Source organism: Lissotriton vulgaris, chromosome 12 (assembly GCF_964263255.1).
Source record: "Lissotriton vulgaris chromosome 12, aLisVul1.2, whole genome shotgun sequence".
NCBI classification, from domain to species: domain Eukaryota; kingdom Metazoa; phylum Chordata; class Amphibia; order Caudata; family Salamandridae; genus Lissotriton; species Lissotriton vulgaris.
In genome coordinates, this window is record NC_141700.1 from 69752724 (window position 1) to 69774558 (window position 21835).

The 21835-nt window shown below is 46.5% G+C and overlaps 1 protein-coding gene across 1 annotated transcript in view; it reads left to right on the forward strand.

Annotated features, from left to right (window-relative positions):
- Window positions 1-21835, forward strand: part of LOC147673324 (phospholipid-transporting ATPase IK-like) — a 460742-nt gene that overhangs the window by 171479 nt on the left and 267428 nt on the right. Inside the window, exon 5 of the mRNA XM_086947163.1 lies at window positions 10534-10632. Within this exon, the coding sequence (XP_086803289.1) occupies window positions 10534-10632 (99 nt within the window). The remainder of the gene's footprint in view (window positions 1-10533; window positions 10633-21835) is intronic.

The window sequence follows — 21835 nt, forward strand, 5'->3', positions numbered from 1 at the left end:
AAACATTTTAACCTGCACCATGTCCAAATGATTATAGTGCAAGATGTGCATTAAAAATATTGGGGCGATTCACAAAATGAATAGTAAATCTTCACCCTAGGAAGTACTCCGGCAATTTGCATGTTTATGAACATCCTTATTCACAAAACATCCTATTAGCTTGCACCAGCAGGCAGCACTTTCCAGACATATATCTGACACTCATGAGACATTTTAGATGTTCCTCAATTGCACTGAGGAAAGGCAGCCATGCTGTGGCTTGTGTATATATATATATATATATATATATATATATATATATATATATATATATATATATATATATATATCGCTGCTTGTGCCCCGCCGCTGCGCCAGCTATCAATGATCAGCCAACTCCAACAAGGACACGGAAGACCCAGAGTGCAGGTGAGTTTTTTTATTTAATCGCACACCACGCCATATATATATATATACACACATATATATATATATATATATATATATATATATATATATATACACATATATATATATATATTTTATTTTTATTTTTTATTTTTATCATGGGAAAAAAGTTTCCCCCACGTAGAACCCCCTTTACCTGCACCTCCACAAATTCGAGCATGTTCATTACCTTTCCCACCTTAGAAAAAATATTTACTCCAATACGTTGCAGGAGAAAATCTCCAAAAATGTCCGGGATGAGAAAGGCTTGGAGAGAAATGTGCCATTGTGCACAAACTGATGTGTGCGTTGGCAAATACAAACACATAACACTAACTGTACCTTGTTAAACCCCACTTCTCACCACTTTGCTTGCGGTTCGCGCCTCCTCAATTGCGCGCAGTCAGGCAGCACAATAGTGCAAGTGCAAATAGATTTTCACCTTCTAAGTTTCATTTTGTGAATATTTTACAGGTGTAAATCTTGGTTTGTGTGGCCGAAAATGTACTTTCACTGCCTGGAAATGTCAATTCATTTTTCGTTCTCAGCATTTTGTATCAGTTTTTAATCATATTGCTGGTTTTCTTGCAATCGTCCCCTTTCCATTTCCTTCTTGAAATCAAACAATTAGCAATGGGAGAGGACACTGACATAGTTCAAGGTTCTGGTATCTGTGTGTTGACATAGGAGTAGTCTGGCCAGCTTCACAAGATGAGGAGTACATGTTCAGAGAAATGCAGCCTGGACAGTGGACAGTGAAGTGTGTGAGGGGGCACCGCACGCTGGAGGCCGAGGGCGACATGTACCTGTCAGATATGATGGGGGATGGACGGTGGGGGGTGGGGGGGCATGGGCATATCCATCCATCCAACATTAAGCTTAGTAGGCACCCCTTGTGTGTTCATAAATCAACGATAATCCCTTAAAATCAAATTAAATCCTAAACTGTTTTAATGGGCTGCTAACAGTTTTCAATACTTTCCATTTTCCCTTTCTGTATGTGTTTATGTCATTGCTTTGTAAAGTGCCGGATTGTAAGCAGAAGCCATTCGAGCTTTTACATGACTTTGTAAGAGCTCATTACAAGCCCTTTGGTAATTATGGTGAGGTAATACCACACGTGGAATTACCAAAGCCCAACCCACGGTACTTGCTCATAGCATTATGAGTGTTGGTACCTTAATTTCGGTAGGTTTTCTGTTCCCTTCAACCTGGCTCTGTTCTCCACCCCATATATCACCAGGTTTCTCTTGTTGAACTGTGTGTAGGGAAACAATTGGGGAATGCGGTGCTCTCACACAGTTTGCAATCCGTAGTCAGCCAGTCATTCCAGTTTCCTGCTGAATCTCGACTACCTCCCACCTCGTGATGACATTGGTGCAGTGTTTATTTTGGATCTTCAGATCCGTACTTCAGAGGGGCTACGACTGCCCGCGCAGACCCCATCTCTTGTTGAAGGGAGACAAGAGAGTCTTAGTGGTTGTCAAGTAGAGGCACAATTCTTTGAAGATGCTCCTCTTCAAATGTCTTCTAAACTCTTGCAGACTTCATTGTTTTCTAGGTCGCGGCTAAGTTGTCCTATTCCCAGAGTGGTGTACCTATCTACAAGTTGTCTCTTGCTTCCTCCATGTCTCTTGTAACTCAGCCTGGCATCTGAGATGAAATTAGTAATGATGGACCTCAGATTTAAGCTGGGTACATAGTGTGGAACAACTATTGTAAGGGAGTTGGACACTTGCATTCATGTGCTTTCAGGATGGTGCAGAAAACTCTGTTCTTCCATTTCAGTGAGCACCGGGTAGATATGGGCAGATTTCTTCAACTTGGGGCAGAGTCTGGTGGCTGGTTTTACAACCTCAGACGTATCTGGATATTTTGTCTTTAATTCACGCTGGTCTGAACAGTGATAAAATCAAGCCAAGCAGTGGTGCTGGAGCAATTTTCAGATAGGGGGTGCTGCCATCAGTGTTACATAAGTGAAGTCACAGGGATTGTGAACAATTCTAGTGTCACACAAAGAATAGGTAAAGCTAATGAGCCACGCCTATCCAGCAGAAAGGCGGCAAGGGTGTGTTAGGTTGTCAATGGTGCATTTTGGAGCACAATGTCTATTACTTTCAGACATCACTCTTTCCATTGCCATGGAAATGGCCACAAAAGTCACACTAGCATGCAGTTTCACTCATAAAACTATAACGCACAAACAATATTGTGTGAAAATCGGGTTTCAGCACATATGCATCGTTTGCACATCACTAAAGTGTCTTGATTTATTTTGATCCTTTTCAAACCTTTGTTTTCATTATATATCAGAAGCACAAAAATGAATGAATTAATTAATTTATTAACTTTTCCATTAATTAAATTCATTACAGTAAAGAAGAAAAAGAAAAGAATTGCTTCATTCGTACTTTCTACCTATTAATATAGTTTGAAATATTTGCACAGCTCATTCATAGGTATTTAAATAATGTTGTGTTACAACAACTGGCATACTTCAGCCTTCCCTTTCACACTTCCTGTACCATAGCAAGATGCCAGATAATTGACCATACACAATGTTTTAACTCTACTGCTAGAGAACAAGTAAACACCAATCTCCACGTCACAAGAACCAGCAGCAGTTTGTCAGAAGAGAAGACAGAGCCTAACATCTGGCCTCTGTCTTTGAATGCACCACGAATGTGTTAAGATGAAACAAAAGATTAAGGCATCTTTTTTGCTGATTCACCTTCTGAACTCCAGCATGGTTATTTTTGGGGTGCTAGCGCACCCGTGCCCCTACTTCCAGCGCCTAGGAAGCTGAGGCACCTTCCTTGTGATCTTCATTCGATATGTAACTGACCCATCGGCTAGGCCCTACTCAGCAGAATGTTAAATCTTTTAACAACAGTAAGCACACATTTCATTGAGAAGAAAAACAAGTCACGCACTATAATCATGCAAAAACGAGACAATATGCAGTGTGCTGTCTTAACAGATTCAATTTTAGACAAAGAAAGTCTCAAACGACAAACCCATTAAACAGTGAATAAAACACCTCCGTTTTGATAGTCCAAAAAGAGTAAGATGATGAGACAGGAATATTTCGTTCTAAAAAAATAACAATGACATTATAACAGACTGTTTGAATGCATAACAACTGACTATTGTACTCAACGCGACCCAAGTCTTACCCTCGTCACACCCTGCTGGATTGTTTTAGTGACCTCCTGCAAGAGGAAATCCACCTTAATTTTTAAGAAGTGGAGAGTATCTTTTAATAGTCAGAGGGACTCTCTTTCTGGCCAGTGAGTTGGAGAAGATATCAGGGAACAAGAGAAGACTTTGCTTCTTCGAAACCCCTGTTTGAGTGCATAGTCCTGGACAGGGTCGGATTGGGATCACAATTCGGCCCGGGCACTGACGAAAAAAGTGGCCCACATTCAAGAGGCATGACCCATATTTAAGGGGTGTGGCCCACATTCAAGGGGCGTGCCCTTTCATGAAACATATTTGCACAGACAAGGAATGAAAGTGGGAGGATACTGTTCTTGCACAGGACACAGGGCTAAGGTGCCAATGGCCTACATGCTGAGCAACTAAAAAAAATAGCAAGACCCCTTTCTGTCACAAAATGATTCCAGCCCTCCAGCACAGGAGCACCTGAAAAGCAGCAAAGCCCCTGCTATTACTAACCTACTTAGCCTTCCCCAGACCTTCAGCTCAGGAGCACATGAACAGAAGTAAGGCCCCTGCAATTAGTAAATTAATCAGCCCTCCAGGCCTCTGGAAAATGTCCTGGCAAGGGAGCACAAAACACAGCTTTCTGGGTCATCCAAGGTAGCCAGGGGGGGGGGGGGGTGGGGGGGGAGGGGGGCTGACGTGAAGCGGGTGCATGGGAAGTGCCTTCCCAGTGTGTTCTGGCAGTTTGAGTGTTTACCATTTACTGTAGTATTACCCTTGTACCTGTGTATGGTACCATTTTGTAACTTGCACACGTCACTTTTCTCTGGTATCACACTGTATGCTACCTCTCACTTTTGTTTGCTTTAGATACTTGCACAAGTGCCACCATTGCCTACGTAACGTTTGTTCTTGTGCTGGAGTGTCTGCCATTAATTGCAGTGTTATACCTCTACTTGTACTTTGTACGCTTTTGTAACCTGCACACATGTCACTTTTTCCTCCTGTAGTGTACCCATTGCTACCTCATGTATTTTGGTTGCTCACTATTGTCACTTTTGATTCATGTAACTTAACGTTTGCTTTTGTAATTTGTCCACTTGTAATTTTTCTCCTCATGTATTATGGCTGTTCCTTGTGTGAAGCCCTCCGACACCTTCGGGTAAAGTCCGCGCTATATAAAATCGCATAAATAAATGAATAAAAAAAAAAATCCAAACATCACCTGGCCCCCACAGCAAGACCCATTCTTCCTCGCCCACTATGCCCTGAATGTGAAGGGCTGTGGGCGAGGTGTTAAGACTAACACCGTTTCTGGCTGCATGGGCCCCAGGGGGGCCGAGGTGAAAATGGCTCAAAGGCCAGAGAAACACCTGGCCCCCAGGGAGGCCGATTATTGCAAACAATCACCCCTCCCCAGCCCAGCCTCAGCTTGATTGCTTGGCAGGGTAGGGGTGAAGGAGAACCCACAGCTGACAATCGCTGTCCGGCCGCACAACGAGGCTGCTTTCATTTTCTCTGTCTGTCTCCGTGCCCTCGGTGGGCCGTTTTTTTCTCCCCTTTCCTAGTACACTCTCTGTGGACTGGGACAGAGGGGACTGAGGCACCGGCCCTTCGGCTCATGCCCAAATGCCCGCCTTGCCAATCCGCCCCTGGTCCTGGATTTATAGCGATTGAAAGAGCACCCGGGTGTGGAATCTCTCATCAGAAACTTGTAGCAGCACGATACTGGAGAGTCTTTACGAGGCGTGGCTTCACCAAACAGAACACTCATCACCATCACAAATTCACCCATTCAAGCAGCCTAGCATAGCTCCAAAAGGATCCCTAGAATGTCACTTAGTTTCCTTTCCGTAGATTGACAACGGTTGGCATCCTGCTTCTAGCTTCAAAACATTGTTCACTGTTGTTCCAAAATTCTTCCATCACATCAGGGAGGAGATCATCTGGACCCCCAGTGTGTATAGGCGAAAAAGATGCACATGCATTTTGATGGGTGATTTGTCAGATGCCACCATTTTCTCCATATGACCATATAGTTGGTCTCCACAACACACCAGTGTCGGAGAGACCTTCTGTTTTTCTTGACTCTTTTTTTTCTTTAATGTGGTGATGGATGCTAGCAGGGCCCTTGCTTATTTGGTAATTTTCACATTTTGTCTGGACTGAAGCCAGGTCCCTGTGGCGCTGGCATTAAAAGGATCCCCATGGCTTAAAATGTAGCTTTAAGCATCCTCTTCGTAGATATTCAAGTGGGCAGGATATGAAGGGCATGGTGTGTCCATACATTTTTATTTTTAAGAAAAACAATTCCCCTAACTTTTGTGAAATGAGAACCATTCCAGGACGGTAATGGTTCATTTGAGACATTTGAGATGCTTCAGCTGAAGTGTAAGGTAGTCAGTCATCTGTCCTGTGAAACCGAGGGAGGGGCAGACAGCTAAACAAGCCTTCTTGCCAGGGTGCATGTTTACCTGAAAGAAATTTAAATTTGCACAGCTGGTTAATCTGCAAATGTAAAGTGTGCCTGGAAGCTGATATTGGCTTTAATTGATGGAGACATGTGAAACTTCTTGATGACAGATTTATTCTTTTAGAGTGAAACTGTAATGAAGTTACCAACCGGGCTGTGAAGAGTGTGCTTTTAAAGTACAGTTATTAAAAAAATGCTCTATGTATAGTCTCGATATTACTAAAAATCTATATTTTAGAAGCACTTTTTTTATCTTAAACACTTTTTGTGCATTTTGTACCAGAATATCTTATACTGTGTGTAATGCAAGTTAAAAATAATAACATACATATTCACACAGTGCTTCCTGTCACAGACTTGGACCTACATATTCACACAGTGCTTCCTGTCACAGACTTGGACCTCGTAACTCTAAACATACACAAGTCACTATTGCCCACTGCACCAACAGGATTCCGTTTTGTGGCTGGTTACACACACATACCTCTGCTGTGCATTAACTAAGAGAGGTTTTATAATATTTCTTTAATTTGTATGTATTTTGCGTTTAAGGTGTGCTTTATTTTATATGTAGTTTCCTGAAAGTGAAGGACCAAAAAAAGTTACAGAATATTTTTTTTTTTAGCCACGCCTTTGACCCTGCCCCCACGCTCACTCAACACGCCCCCTCTGCACACAGCTGCACAGTTACCATACTTTTTTAATGCACTTCAACCGCTGCTTTTCAGCCATGTCTCCCAAACCAGTCTTATTAAAAGACATCTATTCTTCTGGATCACCACGTAGAGGGCCTACGTTTCCACTATAATAAAGTGAGAGGGTACAGAAAGTCCTTTTCAGTTAAACGCTTTGTTGGTGGGTGTTAAGTTACCCTCATCGCCCACTGTCCATCATCAAGGGGTCCATACGAGTCATGGGTCAGATGGACAGGAATCACTGTTCCTCCCCAGGTCCTTCTCCACTGCAGTCCAGCCGCATGTCCATTTCGCTGGAGTGGCCGGTCACCATCTGCCTCCTCACAACAATCGCCTGCATCCACGATCCAAAGCACCCGTCATGGCAAAACCCAGTGACGAGGGTTCACACCCGACTCTGACCCCATCACATCATGGAAGAACTGGCCAGAGCAATGCATAGGAAGCAACCTATCAACATCCCCTCGGCTCAGAAGACTTTTCTGCCACTTGGGGGCAGGGCAGCATCTATGTCACTATGACCATCCTCCTGCGTACCACGTGGCGGGGAGAGGAAGTGACATCCGGCAGCCCTGAGAAAAGGCGCCATCATGGATGCTGGCAGGCTTCACCCTCTCTGTTAGTATCTTTACCCACAGTTGTGATTTGCTGTGTAAGGTAGAATTCTGGGTCGAACTTTGGCCATTTGAATAGTAAACTCCATCTGGATGATCTTCGACTAGGAACACTTCAGCCTGCCAGATTCATTATCACAACTCAAAATCCAAAGATCTTAAAAAAATGATATTATCCTCCTTGCTGTTACATCTAACATAAACGAGAGCAAGTGGTAATATCATTTTTGTATGTCAGCGCCTTTGTTTCTTTTCTTTGTTGCACATGAGGCTGTATTTGTATTTTGGGAAATAATCGGTTTTAACAATACTTTAAGAGGAACACTGCACAGCAGCAATTGTAATGTAGTAACTCAAATTGACTAGCTTAAAATGTAAAACAAGCATTTACAATGCAATGGTTTTGCCTTTGTTAAAGTTTGAGCTATTGGCATTGCTCTTGACAATATTTTTATTTATGTTTTTTTAACAAAAATAAATGGCATTGTCATTTACAATGCCACTAGCTTTATCTCTCGCAAATGACACACACAAACACCCACAGAGAGCCCCCCCAACACACACTCAGAGGCCTCCCCACACACACACCCACACAGAGCCCCCCACACACACAGCCACACAAAGCCCCCCCACACACCCACAGAGCCTCCATACACACTGCAAGCCCCCCCCACACACTGCGAGCCCCCCCACACACTGCGAGCCCCCCCCACACACTGCGAGCCCCCCCACACACTGCGAGCCCCCCCACACACTGCGAGCCCCCCCACACACTGCAAGCCCCCCCACACACTGCAAGCCCCCACACACACTGCGAGCCCCCTAACACACTGCAAGCCCCCAACACACTGCAAGCCCCCACACACACTGCAAGCCCCCACACACACTGCGAGCCCTCACACACACTGCAAGCCCCCACACACACTGCAAGCCCCCACACAGACTGCAAGCCCCCACACACACTGCAAGCCCGAGCCCAAGCGTAGTTACAGGCAAATAGAAGGGGGTCACGTAAATGAAAAGGACGAGAGTTCGTAATGATACGTGTATTAAGCACACAAACGCACTGGAGAATGAATAAAGACAGTTACGCAGGTGACACTGGACAGTGGTAGGAGAAGGTAATATAGTGTCATATAGTGACATGTAAGAAGCTCAAGTAGTGCATGGTTAACAGTCTCTGGGAGAGACCTTAGTCGAGTCTACATAGAAAGAGGATATTAATATCGTGTGTCAATAACACAAGAAGAACCCCACAAAGGTATACAAGTCACAGAGGAGGGCGGGGGGGGGGGAGGAAATCATGGAAGAACCGCTAGTCGGAAGGAATGTAAAATGATGCACGTTTCACCTGCTGCGCTCTGTGGATGTCCAGGTGCTCTTCGGAAGACTAAAGAAAAGAAAAAAAGTACGGGGTGATTATCAGAGGACGAGAGTGCGAGCGGCGTGATGACTGACAGTGGCAGGGGGTCTTACCGTGGTGGCGACTACTGGATACAAAGTCGGCCACGTGGTAAAAAGTGAAGCAGATGTCTCTTTTGGGGGACATCCTGGGGCAGGAATCAGATGTCTCTTTTGTGGAACATTCTGAGCAGGAAGCAGATGTCTCTTTTGTGGTACATCCTGGGGCAGGAAGCAGATGTCTCTTTTGTGGAACATTCTGAGCAGGAAGCAGATGTCTCTTTTGTGGTACGTCCTGGGGCAGGAAGCAGAAGTCTCTTTTGTGGTACATCCTGGGGCAGGAAGCAGAAGTCTCTTTTGTGGGACATCCTGGGGCAGGAAGCAGATGTCTCATTTGTGGGACATCCTGGGACAGGAAGCAGATGTCTCTTTTGTGGGACATCATGAGCAGGAAGCAGATGTCTCTTTTGTGGGACATCATGAGCAGGAAGCAGATGTATCTTTTGTGTTACATCCTGGGGAAGGAAGCAGAAGTCTTTTTTGTGGTACATCCTGGGGCAGGAAGCAGAAGTCTCTTTTGTGGGACATCCTGGGGCAGGAAGCAGATGTCTCTTTTGTGGTACATCCTGGGGCAGGAAGCAGAAGTCTCTTTTGTGGGACATCCTGGGGCAGGAAGCAGATGTCTCTTTTGTGGGACATCCTGGGGCAGGAAGCAGATGTCTGGCAGGAAGTCCTATGGTGGCTCACAACAAGGCGTGGAGCAGGGGGTTGGCGTGACCTGTGGAGCGTACTGGAATCCTCTGGGGTGGTGGGGGCTTTGTGCAGTCTTTTTGTGCTGGTGGAGACAACCTTGTGCCAGGAGGAGATAGCTCCATCAGTGATGGTGGCAGGTATGAAGATCTGGCAGTGCTCGGTAGGAGGCAGTGCAGGGCGGAGGCCAGTGGTAAGCGGGACACTGGACATAGTGCTGCGGAAAATTCACAGATCCTTAGCCCAAAGGGCGACAATAGGATGATATTCGATATTTTTCAACACCACTTAGCATAGTTTCGAAAAATAAGAACATTGTAGTAGCAGGTCTCTCGATTTCATAACTTTGCGCACCCCTGTTGCCTGGATTGGTGGATTGGTGCAACAACTGTGCCAGCATCCTGCTCCGATGCTATATGCGAAAGTAAGTTACATCACAGTGGTATAGCTCCTGATCCTACTACTCAGGTCTCTATATTACCATAAGAGATTGATGATTCCAAAGGTTGGCGCTTAGCTGAACCCTAGTCAGGGACTGTCTAGCACTGTTAATCGTGATTAGCGTATAATACATGGGCGTTTGCAATCCCCGTTTAAAGGCCTGGGTCTAATTGCCTTATTCTCCTGCTCTTTTCTTTAAATCAGTAGTAGTGAGCAAAAACGAAATATTTATGGCAGCATGTTTATTTTTGCAATCTGTAGATCACTACATGAAAGAACAAATATCTCTGCATTTGCTATATATTCTGAGCTACAACATTGTGTAATCTGGTTTACAGTAAATGATTATAGAATATTTTTGCACAAATTAGTGACAGTTTTTTGGTGTATGTCATTTCGCACTACAGATTCTGTTTTTGTTCTTCGTGTCTGCAACCTCACAATCTCTTACCTATCAAAAAGCAAAAACAAGGATCATGGCATTCCTCTGTGACTTGAAATATCCTTGAAATGTATGACAGGGTGTTTTATCCCAGATAACTCATGCTTACTCTTTCATCCATTTCAGAGTATTCCAATTATCTCTTCAGCGCCCTGGTGGGCCTCCTTCATACCACTGTCCGTTCTTTTGTCATTAAGAGCTCTCAGGAACATATTTGAAGACATTGTGAGTATGGCACCAACTTGGTTACAATCATTAAGACTCTGCTGTGCTTCAGAAATGACTTACAATAAGATACTTATAGATGTTTGACATAAAAACCCAGCTTCTTTTTGCAGTGGGATACCATGGAAGAGTCTGCCAGCAATTTGCCCTAGTGAGGTCACTTCGACCCATGCAGAGGCAGAGGCTCTGAAACGGGCACTAACTATACCTGCACCTGTTTTAGTACTTGCGCAGGTTAGGTACTTATTGCCAACCTTGGGCAGGCACTTAACAGGTTCTGGAAGGCAATACGAAGAAGAGTTTAGCAGGGGCGGGTGATCCATGAGGAGCGTCGCCGCACTTGCTTTCTCACAGTGCGAGAGGCAGTAACATATGCTATGCTATATATGGTAATATATATATATATATATATATATATATATATATATATATATATATATATATATATATATATATATATATATATATGGTATGCCATTTTATGTTACTGCTTCTCGCACCGCAAGAAAGCAAATGGGTTTGGTTGGGGGCGGAACAGGGGAGGAGTGGCTAGCCCAATATCGGGGGCCCTGACTGTTTGGTCGGCCCCAGTCATGCGCACTCAGCCATTTTCTCCATGTAGCCTGCATTGAAAAAACGGCCTCCCCATAGATGCCTGTGCGTTGGGCATCTCAGTCAATCACAACACTGCCATTGCAGAGTTGTGATTGGCTTAGGGGAGTAGCAGAGACCACGCTGGACCGGATCGGGTGGCTAATGTAAGTTTTTTTTTTTAAATATAATTAAAATTACCCCCTGCGCGAACCCTTCTAAGTTCAAATTCTGGCAGCGCTTGACTCTGCTGATTCCCAACTCTAGGCACCCCATGCGTGGCCCGCTGCCCAAGGTGCCATTGTGTCCTCATTCCCAGACTTCCCTACCAGCCTCTGCCCGCACCCTAATGTGCTGTACCAGCATGTGCCATCAACATGGACCAGCTTCAACTCACCTTGTGGTGTTCAGTGCTGTGACTGCCCTACCACCCCCATTGTTCCCTCCCTCCCCATCTCTGCCCTCAACGCAATTATACACCCACTCCCTACAATGGGTGTCACTATTCTCCCCGGTCCTAACCACTTTTTCCAAGCACTGTCTCCGAAACTAGCACTGCAGGGGTGACTTTCTACACACCCATGCTCTACAGCTGTACTCCCCTCCCTCTCTCTGCCAAGAGGCCCGGTGTCCCAGCTCTCCCCTGCTGCCAGGCCAGCCCCGCTATAGTGCCCTGCCTGCTCCTAGCTGCGCCTCAGTCCCCTCTGTGGCCAGAATACCAGGTCGCCTTCCCAGACGCTGGTGCCTTTGGGAGAAGCAGCAGGCAGAGGGTGTTGAGAGCGGATGTGGAGGAAGGAGGGCTGCCCTGGAAGAGGCCAGATGGCACTAGAAACAGAAGAAGGGGATTTTGAGAAGGAAACTAACAGGCTGCAGCTGTGAAAACATACTGCAGGGCAGAAGCGTGCGGGGACACTGAAGGTCAGCAACACATGACGACACATGGTGAGCAGTGGCCTGGGGGCAAACTCTGCTTCGTGGCGGAATCTGAGTTTTTGCTGAACTCCGCTCAGCAAACTCCGTCCGTGTTGCAGAGTTAACGCTCCACCCTTATTCTTTTCGTTCGGCACCAGCTAGCACAGATCCGTGAAGAGTGCTACCCTTTTGACAGGCTTTTTTTCTGATATTTTGTTGAATATTTTGTGGTGTGTAGGTTTCCAACATGTCCAAAAAGACTTCTGGTTTCATGCTGTGAGGCGCCTGTCACTGTGCCATGTCAGTTACAAATCCACACTTGGTTTGTCTCCGGTGCCTGGAGCGCAACCACGACTCAAAGTCTTGCTCTGAGTGCCAGGCCATGGCTCTAAAAGCTTTGATGGAGTGGTCCTTAAAGCTGGTTGCGGCCCGTCACTTGGCATTGCGTCGTTCGCTGCAAAGGTCTAATTCTCGGCCCCAGTCAAGAGGAAGGCCCGGGCACCACTCTTGGAGACCAAAGTCTTTGTCGTTCTACTTGAAGTCCTCGAGTCAATCAGGTAAGAAGCACAAAAAACACAAGAAGTCAAAGCGTGTTTTTACTTCTCCCCTTCCATCTGCCGATGCGACGGAGGTGCCTTGTCCTTCTAGGCTCCATTCTGCTGAATCTGCACCTAGGTCAGCTCCGTGCTTCCCCGCCTTCCCTGGAGACGAAGCAACTTCTGCCCAGCTCAAGGAGTTTCATGACACCATGTGCCTCATATTTGGGTGGCCATACCCTACCAGCGCACCTTTGGGCCCCACAGGCTCAGAGGGGGCTCCATTGTGTTCCACGCTGATGACCCTGGCGAGGATGCTCCGCCATGGATCTGGTGATGGATCTGGCCCAGTGCTGATCGTACTACTACACCCTTCCACAGCGGGACTTCTGATGCCGCCGGCACCCCATTCTTATCCCCAACGACCCAGAGCCAGAACGGTACCTAGCGATGCCGATCCCAGGGACGACAGAACACTTGGGTCCTTGGTAGTTTTCTTTGCACTATTCTGAAGGGCTAAGAATGGAGGATGATTAGGAGGGGTTTGAGAAATTGACTGAGGCCAGTGGACTGGATACCTCTCCAGATTCTGGCCTGCTTTCTCCCCCTACAATGGCTATGGAGGAGGAAGCTTCATATGTTATGGTGGTACTTAGGGCAGTTGAGATCCTGAACTTCTGTGGCAGTCAAGACGAACATCTTTCCAGAGGTCCTGCAGCCGGTTGTCTCCTGCTCGGAACCCGTCCTGCTCTTCAACGAGGCCTTGACTGATGTCCTACTTGGAACTTGGGCCAAGCCCAGCACAGGGGCTCCTGTGAATAGAACAATCACCCGCCGCCATCGCCATGCACGGGGTCACCCAAATTTCCTCACCGACCACCCTACCCCAGAGAGCTTGGTGGTCTAAGCTTCTGACTCCCGTGGTGCATTCCTTTCCGTACCCCCAGACAGGGAATCCAAGAAGCTAGATAGTCGGGGTAAGAAAATGTTTTCTTCCGTCAGCCTGGCTTTGGGCTGTTAATCACACTCCCTGTGGGAAACGGGTGTGCAGGTGCTGCCACAGGTCCCGGATGAAACCCAGCCTAACCTTTCTCTTGTGGTATCAGATGCAGCAAAGTTGCCCAATATTTGTGGTCTTAACACGACCAAGTCACTGGGGAGAGAAATTTCAATGATGGTGGCTGCTGGACGTCATGCCTAGCTGAGATCTTCTGGCTTTTCTTGGGATGTCCAGGCTTCCCTCATTCACATGTCCTTTGATGGCACACTTCTCTTCGGAGACAAGGCAGACATGGCCCTGGATTGCTTTAAGGCATCATGGGCTACAGCAAAGTGCTTGGACTTCTCAGTGGCCATCTGTCCCCCCTCTGCTTTTTGCCCCATTTGTGGCCACAGAAGAGGCTTCCAGCCCTGTAAGTCAAATCCCAGCCACAAGGCTGGCCACGTTCAGCAACCTCTGCGCAGATGTGGGCATGGCTCCTTCTGACCCCGTGGGTTGGGTAGCCAGAGGTCGAATCAGTCCACTCCCTTTCAAGATCATGGGCCGCCAGTTGGTGGCAGGATCAACCATCACCTACACCACTGGCAAAACATCACGTCAGACAAGTGGGTTCTTCAGATTGTCTAAAGGGGCTACACCCTCCTTTTTGAGACTACCCCTCCCTCCATGCCTCCAACTTATGAATGGCTGACGGAGGATCACCTGAACTTGCTTCAGGAGGAAGGCATGATTCTATTGGCCAAGGAAGCCATGGAGAGGGTTCCGACGCCAGAAGTAGGCTGCGGTTGTTATTCCCGCTACTTTCTGGTCCCAAAAAGGATAAGTGTCTACTTTCTATCCTGGATTCATGAGCCCTCAACTATTTCCTCAAAAAGGAAAAGTTCGAGATGCTCACTCTGGCTCAGGTCTTATCTACCCAGGACCCAGGAGACTGGATGATAGCGTTGGACTTGCAGAAAGCCTATGTTCGAGGCATGTGGGCTGCTGAATTCATATCTTAGCATAGATCGCCGCCTAGTGTTGGGTCCGGATGTTTGCACCTTGTTGTCTTGGAAGAGTCTTCGAAGTATCACGAGATAGGTGACTCCTCCCTGGACTACAGTGCGCATGGGAACCTCCGCCATTGGGTTCGGATGCACTTCGACAACTCCAACTTCGGGACCGAAGTTGTCCAACTTTCTAAGGCCAAAAACCTTATACTTTCGACGGTATTGTTTCCGCTCGGTATCCCTCAACTTGACAACTCTTTCCATCTATCTCTGGTAGTTGACGCTGGCCATTGGGCTTTTTCGACGCCACGTGGGCCTCCTGCCGATGGAAAGGACCCCGTTCAAAAGATGCCCACAATGTCGATCCAAGTTTCCACATAGCGACAAGCATACAGTATGCAACAGGTGCCTATCTCCGGAGCACAACGAAGAAAACTGTCCAGCTTGTGCTCAGTTCCGGTCGAAGAAAACTATCCGGAACCGAAGAGCTGCTCGACAAGAGATGCAGCGACAGGCACCTGACCCGAAAAACATTTTCGACGACGAACATGAACTCCCAGAGGCAGCGGACCCCAACCTAGAACTAGTCACAATAGAAGACCAGTCGGACTCCGATGACGACATCCCACCGGGGCAAACCGTGAGTACCAAAGCCCCTTCCCTGCCTCCACCTCCAGACAAGGCTCCGGTCAAAGCATCGCCTAACAGCTTTAGCTGCGACCGAAACACCGCTTTAGAAGCCCCGCCTTCCGGCTCGGCTCCAAAGACCATACCCAAGCCTTCCGGTACCCCGAGACCGAGCAAAACACTTACCAAGAAGGCTGTCGACTCAAAGAAGGTCGCAGAGCCGAGAACGGGCGCCAACATTAAAAAAGCCATCGATCCGAAAAAGGCCATCGAGCCAAAGAAGGTCGTCGATCCGAAAAAGACCGTCGACCCGAAGAAAGTCGTCGATCCAAAGGAGACTGTCGACCCAAAGAAGGTCGTCGATCCAAAGAAAACCGTCGATCCAAAGAAAACCGTCGACCCAAAAAAGGTCATCGACCCGAAAAAAGGAATCGACCCAAAGAAAGTCGTCGATCTGAAGACTGCCGCAGAGCCGAAGAAGGCAGTTGAACCGAAAAAGGCAGTCGAACCGAAAAAAGTCGTCGAGCTGAAAAAACAGATCGAACTGAAAAAGGCTGTCGACCCGAAAAAGACCGTCGAACCGAAGAAGGTCGTCGAGTCGAACAAGGCCGTCGAGCCGAAAAGAGCCGTCGAGCCAACAAAGGACGTCGAGCTGAAAAAAGCTCAACAGAAAAATAAAAACAAGCAAGCGACCCATCCAAAAACATCGGCGACGAAGCCAAAGACAGCAGAAGAGTTTTTTCATTCTGATCCAGTGAGCCCAGACCAAAATAGACTGTATATAGAACCTGATACAGGACATATAGCAGTTTACAATAAGAACAAGAGAAGACTGGACACTGAGGCTCCTTCTCCTGTTCCTCCTAAGAAAAAGGACTTTGGGACATCCCCTTCTAGACCTTTCACACCTCCCCCTTTCACTCCTAACATACCTTATGTTCCATATTCTCCTAAACCTCCACACTATAATGAAGGAGAAGACATAGGTGAAGACCCTCAACAGGATTTTATAGACCCTGATGATCAAGGAAACCAGGATCACACATGGGAAGATCAGAATTACCCTGATGACCCATATGATACACAACCCATATCCGATCCCTCGCCATACCCCACAAAGCCATCTCCTACTGACGACACTGTCGCTTTTAACCAGTTAGTTGACAGAGCAGCTCAGTATCATGGCGTAAGCATGCACACTGACCCTGTGGAGGAGGATTTCCTATTTAACACCTTCCCAACATCAGAGAAAAGTGTACGTATACTCCCTATGCTAAAGGGAGTACTAAAGCACGCACCAGACATCTTTAAAAACCCAGCCAGAGCGTGTGTCCTCAATCCAAGAATTGAAAAGAAATATAAACCTGCCCCTACAGACCCCTCTTATATCAAGTCTCAGTTACCACTAGACTCTCTAGTTGTTTCTAATGCTAGGAAAAGGGCAAATTCGCAAACAACAGGTGATGCCCCCCCTCCTGACAAGGAGTCAAAAATCTTAGAAGTCTCAGGGAAAAGAGTGGCCTCTCAGGCAGCAAATACCTTGAGAATTGCCAATACACCAGCTCTCCTAGCACTCTATGACAGAGCACACTATGATGAACTGGAGGGATTATTACAACACCTACCAAAACCCTATAAGGCAAAAGCTAATGACCTAATACAGGAAGGGAAATTCATCACTAACGCATCCATAAAATGTGCCCTTGATGCAGCTGATACAGCCTCTAGGTCTGTCAACACTAGTGTGTTGCTACGCCGGCATGCCTGGCTTTATCTCGGGTTTTAAAAATGAGGTGCAATCTACCATACTCAATCAACCCATTAACCAGGATTTCTTGTTTGGCCCTGCAGTTGGTACCATCTTAGAAAAGATGAAAAAAGATACTGACACCGCTAAGTCCATGGGTGCACTTCAATTTCAACAGTCCAGGAGCTCCTTTTGTCGCTCCTCTTTTCGAGGCTCAGGCAGAGACAACACATCCCAAACCTCTTCATCATTTAAAAGTACTACACAAGGCACCTTTAATAAAGGCTCCAACAGAGGAGGTTATAGAGGGAACAATAACAAGGGCAGAGGACGTGGTGGTAATAACACCAGAGCCTCCACCGCCAACAAACAGTGACTTGTTCACAATCCCTTCAGACCACTTAACATAATTCCTACCAGTCTGGAATGCCATTACGAGAGACAGGTGGGTGAGACAAATTATCCAATAGGGCTACTGCCTGGAACTCACTTCTACCCAACATACCGCCCAAACACTGTCCAATGTCCAAAGAACACATCACGCTGTTACAACAACAAGACGTGCTATCCATGCTGGAAAAGGGTGCCATAGAGCCAGAACCTTTTCAACATCGAAGGACAGGAGTATACTCTCTATACTTCCTCATTCCCAAAAAGGACGGATCCCTCAGACCAATATTGGACCTCAGACCTCTGAACCAATACATACTCTCAGAGCATTTCCATATGATCACTCTACAACAAGTACTCCCACTACTCCAGCAAGGCGACTTCCTTGCTACATTAGACCTCAAAGATGCATACTTTCACATCCCTATACATCCAGCTCACAGGAAATACCTCAGGTTCACAATAGAAGGTCACAACTATCAATTCAAAGTTCTCTCCTTCTGTGTAACTGCAGCACCAAGGGTTTTTACAAAATGCCTAGCAGTAGTAGCAACACACCCCAGAAGGCAACACATCCATGTGTTCCCCTACCTCGACGATTGGGTCATAAAAGCCAACTCATACGCACAGTGTGCAAGCCATAGGTCGCAGACAATTCAGCTACTGCACAGTCTAGGATTTTCCATAAATTACCCAAAATCACATCTGCAACCCTTCCACATACAACAATATCTGGGAGCAACAATAAATACCTCAGTGGCGAAGGCATATCCAAATCCAGCCAGGATAGCCAACATACTGTTTCTCATTCAAAGATTTCAGCCACAACACTCCCTGCCAGCTCGAGTGTTCATGCAGCTTATAGGCATGATGGCCTCCTGCATATTCATTGTCCCTCATACTCGGCTTCAAATGAGTTCCTTACAGGAATGCCTAGCACTGCAGTGGAACCAAGCTCAAGGACAACTAAAAGACCTACTGACAGATGCATCAAAGTAAATACCGGGAGCAAATGGGCAGATTCTCAGAATCTGCCCCTTTGCTCCCGGTATTTTTGCATTTGGGATGCATCATCCCAAATGCAAAAATCGCAATTTAAGGAATCTCTAAATTGAGATTCCTTAAATTGCGATTGCATTTAAGGAATCCCAAATTGAGATTCCTTAAATGCAATGCATGAAAGTAAAAAAAATAGCGAATTCGCTAATAGGGGGAGCAAATTACCATGAAGTTGGACTTCATGGTAATTTGTTAAAACTTTGAAAAAAGCACTTTTGTGCAATTTTCAAAGTTTCATGCACTTAGGGCATGTGTGTGTGCTACATATGTGCATAGATCAATTTCAGGGGTGCAACAGGGTGTCATTTTGACACCCTTGCACCCTTGAAATTGCATGAGCAATTTGCGAGTATCTACTGGTACTCGCAAATTACTCATGCAATCTCCAATTAAGCATGGGCGGAAAATCCGTTACGCTCGCGGATTTTGCGGATTTTTGGTAAATTCCCAATCCGGGAGATCCGCGAATTTCCCGCAAAATCCGCAAATTCGCACGCAGCGGAATTTTTGCTGCGTGCGGTGTAAGTTCGCAATTGCGAACTGGTACAAAACCCTCGCGAACTGGCAGAAATCCTTGCGAACTGGCAGAAATCCTTGCGAACACAAAAAAAGCATTCAGCAGGTTCAAAAGTTCAAACTCATCATTAGTAACCATTCCCTGTAGTGCTTCCTGACAAGGGCCCCTCCAGAGTTCAGTTGCTAGTTGCAACAATTATATGACCCTGCTCTGACCCTCACAGCAGGCTCATAGAATAGCTACAAGTAGGCCACAAAGGTCCTGGAAAAAAAAATTGCACTGCAACAGAAAGCAAATTACAGATAAGGAAGCAGGTGCCAGACTGGAATTTTAAAACAGTGGCACATTAATAAATCAACCCCAAATTAATTCATGTCAGTTGCAGCAGGCAGGTGTGCTTGCTTTCCCCCCCCATAATCTACAGTGATGATGAACCAGAGGGTGGCATTGATGCACCAGAGGATGGCATGGGTAAAACAGAGGGTGGCAGGGGTGAAACAGAGGGTTCTGGGAACCTGTGATGATGAACCAGACGTAGAAACAACATAATCGTGACCGTTGCGAGCCGACATGTAAGTTCGCAATTGCGAACTGGTACAAAACACTCGCGAACTGGCAGAAATCCTTGCGAACTGGCAGAAATCCTTGCCAACACAAAAAAAGCATTCAGCAGGTTCAAAAGTTCAAACTCATCATTAGGAACCATTCCCTGTAGTCAGTGGCGGTTTTACCATTAGGGCGTTTGGGCGTTGCCCCACCTATAATTATCAGGCAATTTATTCAAGCGGCGCGTTAATAAAAGTTTTATAAATTAACGCGCCGCTCGAGTAAATTGCCCGATAATTATTGCCCTGCGGCCGTGGTGTGTGTCATGGACTTCAACTTGGACAGTATGCACTGTCTGACACTGGGTGGCGCTGGACTGACTGTGCCGGGCCGGCACAGTGCGCACTCACTGCGCATGTGGTGTTTGCCCGGCAGGGCTTTTTTAGCTAGCAAACTATGTGGATTTAAAAAAAACCACCGATTAGGGGTTTGCCTGCCTAATGCAACGTACCCCATTGCTAAAAAAACGAACGACGTTTTTTTAATGCTCAGCCCAATCCTGATGCTACTCTCTTTAGAGAGCAGCTCTCCTCTAAAGAGAGCAGCATCAGGATTGGCTACTACTGTGTCTCGGCAAGTTGGCAGCCATTACTAATTAGTCTAGGCGCCAACGGGACCCCAGAGCAGAGATGGTGCGGACCCGGTCAAGTGAAGACAAGGTAAGTTTTTTATTTTATTTATCCCCACCCCCCTGGCCTCCACTGTGAGCGAGCCGTGACTGAGATTCAATATATTTTTTTTTACGGATGAATGATATAAAGTTATGGAGAAATGTACAACAATGATTAGGACAATTGGACAAAGTGCCCCCATACGCCTGCCACAAAAGTAGCCTAGCAAACATGATGTTTGCTAGTTGTGATAATCACTGTCCTGTGAGACACATACATGCAGATGCCACAAGGTGCAAGGAACACGGAGTGCAAGGCCACAGTGCCCTCCGTTTCTGCTGAGTGCATGTCATCCTCCTTAAGTGGCAGAGCCTGCTCTCTGGCTCAGCCCTTCATACTAAAATTTCATTAGTACCCAGGCCGCTGACATTTGCTCGATTGCTCTGAGGTGATGGTTATGTTTCGAGGCGTCCGTGCTGCTCATGTGTCTTTGAGGCACTGTTGTCGGTATTTGGATTGGATTCGGTATATTTCAGTTTAGTTCCTCTGGGCGCCTTAAATGTGGACTACTGAGTACATGGGCCTGTGTTGCTGATCGGACAGACGCCAGACACCTACTTGGCTGCAGCTGTTATTGTGCACTTGCTGATGCTGGGCTTGTTCCTAATGTTTACTGCAGAGGTAGGTTCGTATATATACGTTCTGGGACTGCTTGTTGATCAGGTTCATGGGTCACTGATGTCACTGTATGATTTGTTGTATTTTTGCTGAGTCTGGAGTTGTCCTGTGGGAAATAAGCAGACATAACATCCTAGTGAGATCACACTGGAGATATCACACATAACAGAAGAAGGAAGCAGGTGAGACAGTGGGAGAGGGGGAACAATAGAAACCGAGCAAGCGAGGGAGAATGCAGGAGAGAAACAGGGCCAGAACGAGGGAGAGGTTTTAACTGCAGAGTTCTGGGGTAGTTGTAGTGTCCGCCATTGTAGTGATGTAGTGCGTGGGATCGGTCTGTGTGTAGGGTGTGGTAGTAGCGGAAGGCCTTATCTTAATGTAGGGTGGGTGTGGTCTGTCCGTCTTTTGGTTTAGGGCGTCAGTAGTAATGACGAATATGAGGCAGGAGTCCGAATAGTGGGATTGCACTCTCAATTTTGCTTGCCATTGCACCATTTGCCCACTCTTTTTTTCAAAATGTTCCCCCCGTAGGTGGGTCAGGCTCGCTCGCTATGCTCTCTTGCCGTAGAGAAGTACGACAATTGTTTTACGCCCTACCACTTTCAAATGTCACCAGCCGCCACTGCCTGTAGTGCTTCCTGACAAGGGCCCCTCCAGAGTTCAGTTGCTAGTTGCAACAATTATATGACCCTGCTCTGACCCTCACAGCAGGCTCATAGAATAGCTACAAGTAGGCCACAAAGGTCCTGGAAAAAAAAATTGCACTGCAACAGAAAGCAAATTACAGATAAGGAAGCAGGTGCCAGACTGGAATTTTAAAACAGTGACACATTAATAAATCAACCCCAAATGAATTCATGTCAGTTGAAGCAGGCAGGTGTGCTTGCTTTTCCCCCCCATAATCTACAGTGATGATGAACCAGAGGGTGGCAATGATGCA